This window comes from Sparus aurata, chromosome 4 (assembly GCF_900880675.1).
Source record: "Sparus aurata chromosome 4, fSpaAur1.1, whole genome shotgun sequence".
Lineage (NCBI taxonomy): Eukaryota > Metazoa > Chordata > Actinopteri > Spariformes > Sparidae > Sparus > Sparus aurata.
In genome coordinates this window covers 8,966,150-8,974,503 of record NC_044190.1, presented here as the reverse complement: position 1 = coordinate 8,974,503, position 8,354 = coordinate 8,966,150, and the positions used below count along the sequence as shown (strand labels likewise).

The 8,354-nt window shown below is 42.4% G+C and overlaps 1 protein-coding gene across 1 annotated transcript; it reads right to left on the bottom strand.

Moving 5' to 3' along the window:
- Positions 1-4,016: 4,016 nt before the first annotated feature.
- cyp19a1a (cytochrome P450, family 19, subfamily A, polypeptide 1a) lies at positions 4,017-8,058 on the bottom strand. Its single transcript, XM_030413226.1, has 9 exons — positions 7,731-8,058; positions 7,476-7,626; positions 6,926-7,080; positions 6,675-6,839; positions 6,412-6,526; positions 6,211-6,322; positions 5,950-6,112; positions 5,011-5,252; positions 4,017-4,557 (listed from the first exon to the last, which is right to left on the bottom strand). The coding sequence occupies exons 1-9, from the start codon at positions 7,924-7,926 to the stop codon at positions 4,297-4,299; spliced, it is 1,560 nt and encodes a 519-aa protein (XP_030269086.1). The 5' UTR covers positions 7,927-8,058; the 3' UTR covers positions 4,017-4,296.
- Between the last annotated feature and the right edge of the window lie 296 nt (positions 8,059-8,354).

Sequence of the window (8,354 nt, the reverse complement as noted above, 5' to 3'; positions counted from 1 at the left end):
AGCCGCAGCGCCGGCTTCCTGTGTGAATTACACAGCGGTTCGTCTTTAAGGCAGAGATGCTTCGCTCTGTGTGAATCACCATCGGCGGAGAATTGGCGAACCACCGCTGCGTCACTGTGTAAAAAGGGCTAACAACTCCGGAACCAAGTAGAGTAGCAGTAGTTGTCAGTACATGATGAGCGCCTCTCACCTGAACTGTATTTTGATACATCCAGCAGTAAGTATATGTGCTGCACCAGAGTGAGTGACACTTTGTCCTTATCCCTTTAATGTGTGTGTGTGTGTGTGTGTTTGTGTGGGAACGCTTACCACTCAGGCTAACATTATTTTTACCAGCCACGACAGCGTTGGTTTTCACCTTGTGAGTCTGTGTGTGTGTCATCGTGGAAAGTTTATATATCTCCATTGATTTTTGCCAGTGCATTAGCATCACAACCGCACTCCCACACCCCCTGAAAACACATCCATGGTTGCCGAAGATCACTGTAGGACCGGTATGCCCAACTTACTGTGGCAGTGACATGACCGAGATATCATAAGCAGAGCAGACTGGGTTGGTAGCACGGCATGTTATTTAGCATGGATATATACTATAGAGGGAGCACAACTGACATTTCTCTGTGTAGCGTCAAGCGTTTTCGCTTTCACATAAGTTCGATCCCCCAGTTTAAAACACAGCAATGATCTGCCTCATCCTGGTTGTTTATTGTTATTTATATGAGGACAAACGCCAAACTGATCACCGGGGGTGTTCACAACACGTCGCACACACGGACCATGGAGTGACACCGCCACACCGCCGGATTTGGTGTAAATGCAGCCCTCAGTCTTTGGAGTCATGATTGTCTGCTTAGGACATGCTCGCTATTGTCCTCCATTTTCATAGCAGGCAACAAATCATTTCAAGCTGAATTGACAGGTCAGGGGATAATAGGGCGTGTAGTAGGTCTAGCTGGTAGAGCGCCCTCTGCTAGATCACAAGGCAAACTACTTCTAACTGTCTGTTGCATTTATAGACGATTTTTGATTACGAACAGGTCATTACATTCGAATATGAACTTGTCCTCCCACTCCCACAAAAAGTGAAAGCCCAACTGCTGGATGATAGATCCAGCGCTGCTTTTCTTCAGAACCGAGTCGTCCGTCTCCATCTTCAGTTACGGTCTCCAAACAATCCTAAGCTCACTCTCTCCATGTCCTCTTCCTTTCTCTCCTGACACACAAACATCCATGCCAAACTCCAACGCGAATTAAATGCTGATGGCTTAAAACATTCACGTGACAATTTGTACTCTATGTTCGTGATATAGCCATTTAATATATCTTACGTGGAACAATATATCGCGTAACGATACAGCTCACGCATCGATATATACTGGCCATCCCCAACGCGTGAGTTGCAAATGTTCGTCTATAGAAATGGAATTTAATGATGGTTTGGACAATAAGGCTCCTCATGTACCTCATCCCTCGCAGTGCTGTCTACTCTTTACTACACAAGTCATTTTACTTTAACTTGAGGGAAGTATTCTAGTACTCATTCCATTCCTGGACAGACAGATAGACAGATAGATGGATGATACTGATGGTGAGTGGATATGACAGTACGAGGTTCTTACATAAGGAAGTGATAATTAAGGCATCTTTTCACCCGGGAGCATCTCTCCACTGTAGTACGTGCTAACAAAAGTGACAGATGTTGTTGGAAGTGGCACTTTAAAACTTAAATCACCACGTCTGTTGATCCCTGTTTGACCTTATCAGTGTTCAGCTCTCATCCATCCTCAAAGGATTTAAGAAGAGGAAAACATGCTGCAAATGTGAGGAGGTAGCACTCGCACACTGAGTTTAAAAAGCCTGCAACTCCCCTCCAGTTGGTTAGAACTGATGGAGCCTCTTGGATGAGGGGCGAAACGTCTTCAAGAACCTTAGTCCAGACTGAGAAGCTTCATCGACATGTCTAGCAACAACAGATTTATTGGATATTCAGCTCAATAGTTCCCCCTTTTTCTTTGGATTATTTAATTATATTCTTACTCACAATAGTGGCTCCAAGCTTTACAGGGAGAGTTTTGTGGAAATTATGGAACTGAAATATGCAAGATACTTCTAACTAAGTGCAGTCAGAGCTACTGCAGTGAAAATGGGATGATTTTCATCCTCATGGAGCCCAGGGATGAGGCTGAGGTTAATGAGAATAGTGATTCATCCGCTTTGTCCCACGACACCTGCAAACAGCCTGTCACACACACACACACACACACGCACACACACACACACACACACGCTTGCACGCACGCACAAATAACACTTTAAAAACAACGTTTTATGGAGACGAAACCTAATTATGGCAGAGAGTCAAAAGGCAGACAAATGCAGTATGCATACACACACTTCCAGTTCACACATACAGCCGGGAACCTTGTTGCAGAGGTGGTGAAACTCTCTGTTGCAGATATTGATTAGCCTACCAAGCACTTGTGTGTGTTTCTCCTAACAGATTGTCCTCACTGTAATCAGCACAAGCGACTCCCAGGTAATTGCTTGTCAGTGAAATTGAGACTCTTATTTTAGACGTTTCAGTGTCTTGCGTCACTGATAGACACCTGATCTCTGGAGGAAAAGCACCGCACAGTGTTTATTTTCCCGTCCTCAGTACCTCTTCTGTTTCTTTCAGACGCACGATTGAACCAACTCGTTTGTGATTGGAGCTCCCATCGCCTGTCTGCATAATCCTTTGAATGTCCGGGTGTTTAGAGCGTGGAAGCAATACAAATTCAAACATCTGTGGGTGAAATGTATTGCCACGTTTGCCCACAGGCAGAGCGATAATGAACAGATTGGGTCTATATTTGGCTGTGCTGAAGATCACATCGTTGTGCTGTGTGCTGCGGAGCCCTCTGCTGACTGATATCTGCACGTACCAAACAAGAAGAGACAAAGAGCACTGTAGTTTCACTCTCCTCACACATGCATGCAGGCACCATTCCTGCTCCTTGACATGCGACTTTTAAAGCACATTTTAAGTAGTCATAATGAAATTCTGTGTTCTTAGAATACACTTTATTTAAAGTGCACTTTTTATAGACAAATGCAGTTAAAATTGCATTGAAATATTTATTGCAAAAGATGGAGGTAATAAACTGTTAGATGGAATGAAATGTTGAGTTGATTTTTGGAAGTAAGTTTGGGTAGCACAGTCAATTCAACTACTTTTTAGTAGTCATGTACCAAGGAGCCAGACTTTCAGCTTACTTTTTTATTATGACCCTGTAAAGCTTAGAATTTAAATGTTTTAAACTTTATTAAATAGTTTTCACATTTAAAAAAGAGCCGTTGTATACTTAAGTACAGAAAAAATAAGTATCTTTGTTGGTTCGTTGTTAGTTTGATTCTCATAAATTCACTCTGCTTAAACAGCCTTGGTTAAAACTTTTTTTATTAAATTAGAGGATTTTTGAGTTTATGTAAAGACAAAGCTAATGAATTGGCTAATTAGCCTTTAAACAAATGGATCGAAGGGCCAGTTAGAGACAGCATTTGGCCCCCGGGACACCAGTAGAACTGGTTTAGTGAAGAATTAAAAAAAAAAAAAAGAACAGAGGAATTTCTAGACCAAATGTTATTTTTTGATTTGGAAAATGCACCCAACATCTTCTAGTCTGAATATACATTTAAATTTGATAAAACAATTTGCCTTTAGCATTTTAATTACATTTAAATGCACCATCTTATTCTATTACATACCTTCAGTGTAAATGACACATTTAATGGAAGGTTTCTCTATGTTGTCGAGTCAGATCAGTAGATGTGTTATTTATTACAGCAGAGAGAATAACCAGTTTGAAATACATTACTTTTTTGTAGAATAGTAAACCCTAGAAAAGTTCCCCGCAACTTTAAATGTGATAAAAGATTAAACGCAAGGTTTCTGTCTTAATTTAATGCAATCGGGCTAAGGTAATTCATTATTCAACAACATAACATTGGATTAAATGTAGATGGGACTAGATAGAAAATGTATATGCAATTAGTTTATTCTGAGTGCACGGGGGAAAAAAAAGGACAAAACAAAACACTGGCACAATAATTTACATTTACTTCGGTATTAGCACGTCTACATTTACATGTCGCAGGATGGATTTCAAATAATACAACTTTAATATTCAACAGCAACAACAACATTAACATTCAAGATATAAAAGTTAGTTTTGTACAGTCACAAGATAATACAGATGCAGAGGATAATATAGTGGATGTATATATTCTGTTTGAATGCATCGGTACACGTGAGCCTCAGAGCGTTTGCCAGCTGCCTCTCTGTCTGGGTAAGAATCTCATGCTGAGATGAGATTCTGCCTCCTGCTGATGCTCTACAGGCTGCTGGGAGAGGTTGTTGGTCTGTGGGAGGCAGTCCAGGGTCAGGCCCTCATGGGGGCAAACCGAGTACTGGGAGAGCAGCGTTACCAGGACGGATTTCATCATCACCATGGCGATGTGCTTACCGACGCAGGCGCGGGGCCCTGACCCGAACGGCTGGAAGTAGCGGCGAGGAGCCTGAGGCAGGACAGAGGAGAGGGTTAGAGAAAACATCTCTCTATAGCATTAATATTCATGACATAAAGAAAAAAGCTCATTTAGATGTAACTTATTAATAGTTTGATGCTTCATCCAGAGTGTGGTGCAGTGGTCTTCTCAGACTTCACTGTCAGTGGCAATTTAAACAAACAACCGACTAGTTGATCAGATTGTGATTTGATCGTTGCTGAATGAGTGCACAGGAATATGTGACCTCAGCTTTTCCAGCTGAGCCCCGCCCACTTCAAACCAGTGAGAAATGAAGAATTAGACAAGAAAAGAAAGTGAAATATCCCAAATGAATCTTACTCTGTCAGATAATGGTGTCTTCACTTATGTTACCATTGTTCATAGTGAAAATGTTGGATGAGAGAACAGGCTTTAAGGGTTGATGGATTTACTTTCACTGGTCAGAAATCTGCATCAACTCACATTTCTTTCAAAGTTTTCAAGTCTGAATTCGTCGGGTTTGTTGAAAAACTCTGTCCGGTGCATGTGGCCGGTGTTCAGGATGATGTTTGTTCCCTTCGGCACCCTGTAGCCGTCTATGATGTCATCAGACAAAGCTCGGCGCATGGTGAAGTCCACCACAGGGTGGAACCGCAGGCACTCGTTGATGAAGCTCTCCAGCACATGCAGCTTCTGAGGGTCCCCGTTCTGAAGCTGCCTCTCACCTACAGCAAGACGAAGGTAAAGACGTCATAACTGCTAGACCGCTACAGTCTCAGCAAGAACTGACATGACATCATGACATGATGAAGTTAGGAATTATTGCAGGTTTGATGTGTGCTTAGTTCTAGCTAGCTGTCCCTAGTAAACTGGCAACTGAGTGAATGTAAGCTGACTTTTATTTTGATCTTTATCTCGTTATTATCACACAGGCTGCTTGTTAAAATGCAACTTTGACGTGCAGCAGATTATATGTGAACTCATTTTGTTTCCAGATGTAGAAATTCTGATCCACATCTGACAAAATTTCCTATGTGATGCACTTGTTAAAACGTCCAGTTAACATGTGATATCATCTTCGTTTAACATCACACATGAAGATACAAATTTCTCATGATCTTAATGTGACATGTTTTGTTCCCTCGTGTGAAATAAAGTCGAGTGTATGTTAAAGGTGAATGTGTGTTACGTGGAAATGTAAGTTTCTCTCGAGGACATTTTCATGTGTCCAGACTTATTTATTATTTTGTTTTCGTATGTTAAAATTTTGTTTCAGATATAAAAAGGCAAACTCAATATTTTCATCAGGGATTTCTTCCAAAATGTTTTTTTTGTTCTTGTTTTTTAAATCTAGCGTTGGTAGACAGCCCTAAATCTCGACTATGTATTATAAGTGTTCTTATAAGTTCTCCAGCCACTTGCCGATAACTGTGTCTATCTCCTGCAGCAGCTGCAGCTCCACGTCTGGATGCTGTTTGAGCAGCAGCAGCATGAAGAAGAGGCTGACGGACAGAGTGTCTGGTGCTGCGATCACCATCTCCAGCACACACTGCCTCACATTCTCTGCCGACAGTTCGCCGTGGTTCTGAAAACGCACACACGTCGACGTCTGGGTTAGAGGAAGTGCTGAGCATTTGCAAAAAAAGAAAAAAGAAAGGGCGTTTATTCAATTCTCAAACCGACCTGTGCGAATATGAGCTCTGCAGTGAAGTTGATGTTGTCCAGTTTATCAGCCTGCTCCATATCTCTCCTCTTCTGCTCGACAAGGCTTTCTATGGCATCCTGCAGCTCCTGGCTGTGAGATAACACATTGTACTTGATTGTCAAACACAATTCAGCCAAAACACTTACATATGTGAGAAGAAGATGTATGAAATGACTCACGCTGCAGCCTTGTGCCTCTGGTGAATCCAGCCGAACTTGAAGTAAATGTCTGGTTTGATCAGCACAGTCTGCCAAGTGTCAAAATACTTCTGGATCTTCAGCAGCAGCTCTTTCTCTGGACACAGAGTCGTTAACAAAACAGTGGTGAGATAAATCCACTGTAACTTCACTGACCCAAACTAAATGTGACTGATCCAACTTTCCAGACAATTACATTTATTGATTTACAACTTACAATGATAACATGAATTATGCTTACTCACCATCCACAGGTGTATCCAGGAACAGTCTGTTGGAGATGTCCACCACGGTGCAGCGCAGCAAACTGAGGACATCCACCTGATCCAAGACGTCCAGGTTGTCGAGGTGAGTCTGCGTGGAGGAGACGCAGATCTCCACCGTCTGCTGCAGGCTGGGGCCGGTCAGGGCTGACGGAGAACAACACAAGGGTTTATGACTCGAGTCTAATGACTGGATTAACCACTACGGCCGATTCGAAAGGTTAAAATTGTACCTTTGGTGAAATAGGTGCGTATCTTTTTCCACAGGGTCACGTTGTTGTTAAATATGATGCCTCTCTCGTTCATGCCGATGCAGCTGAGTCCCTGTCTGCTCCCGAACCGTGACGTGTACTGTCCACTCTTCAGAACGTGGTGCACAGCTGATGCCCTAGAAAACACAAAATACATGAAACAGAATAAGCAAATAAATAACTTAGTTCCTTAACAAACCAAAGAGTAGGACTCTCACTAATAGTCTTAAGAACTTTCTTGCACTAATCATTTACATAATAGTATCTCCCAGTCTGTTCTCTTCTAACTCACTGTTATCTTCTGTTTAGTCTTCAAATTACATTTATACAGGAATTACTCATTAACGATTCATTAATTATCGTTCCTTATTTTAAAGTGTTAACAAATGAATCAACGCTGTAAAAAATGCCACTTCAAAAATGTGTTTAAAACATGTATAAAAGTTGTTGTTTGACTTTCTGCAGTGAACAGAATATCAGTTTACACTCTGAGTGACTCTACCTTTATTCATTAGCATTGATTGTTTCTGACCTGCTGAGGATGAGGGTTTCCTCTCCATTGATCCAGACTCTGACCATGTCTCCATACTTCTTGTTGTAGTAGTTGCTGGCTGTGCCGATGCCGGTCCAGCTGAATCTCAGATATGACAGAAGTGGCCCCAAGCCCAGACAGAAAGAAGGGCCTGTTGTGGTGAATAACAATAGATTTATAACAGTAATGGTACAAGAACCGACAGCAGCTCCAAGACAAAAGGAACCAACCCTGACAAATGATCGTTGGACCTACCTGGTACAGATTTCTTCTCCATGCTGTTCCAGGCAACCAGCAGCAGACAGATGAGCAGTATAAAAGTTCTGGTCACCACGGAGATGCCCGGTGCTCCCACAGCAGAGGCATTGTGGGACATGGGGACCAGGTCTGCCGCTGTGGTGTCCAAACCTACTTGAGGCATCACCCGTTCACAGGCAGAGATCAGATCCATAGGAAGGCAGGCTGAAACACGGCTGCACCAACTTGAAACGAAGTGACGAGAGCTGCCTCGACAGTCGGGGCTCCCTCTTTATATGTGGTGTGAGCTGACTACCAGCCAGGTCAGGCTGGTGCAAGAGCCAAAACAGAGGAGAAAAAATTGTAAACAATACTTGAAACCTTGACAGGGTTGGACTGTGTCCTTGAGCGAACAGGACGTGGTTCAGTGGGTACATGTGGTGGTGTGATCAGATGTTGGAGCAAGTTTCTATCATGGGTTGTATTTGACATTTTGGTGAGACTCAAGGTTTGCCCCTCCTTTGAACATCAGAAGAAGAATCTGTTTGGAAATCCTACAAAAACAAAAAAAAAGATCTGGCCCGTGAGAACAAAGAAGAATCTGTGTTATCACAGCTTTATCTGTCTGCTGTAATTAAAATC

What these genes read in the sequence shown, in the direction of transcription:
- cyp19a1a (XM_030413226.1), bottom strand. Translation starts at nt 7,926, where the DNA reads ATGGATCTGATCTCTGCCTGTGAACGGGTGATGCCTCAAGTAGGTTTG. An exon ending in CCTGGATACACCTGTGGATG is followed by an intron (nt 6,527 to 6,674) that starts GTGAGTAAGCAT and finishes CTCTGTGTCCAG; the next exon opens with AGAAAGAGCTGCTGCTGAAG. An exon ending in GGAGATAGACACAGTTATCG is followed by an intron (nt 5,253 to 5,949) that starts GCAAGTGGCTGG and finishes GTCTTGCTGTAG; the next exon opens with GTGAGAGGCAGCTTCAGAAC.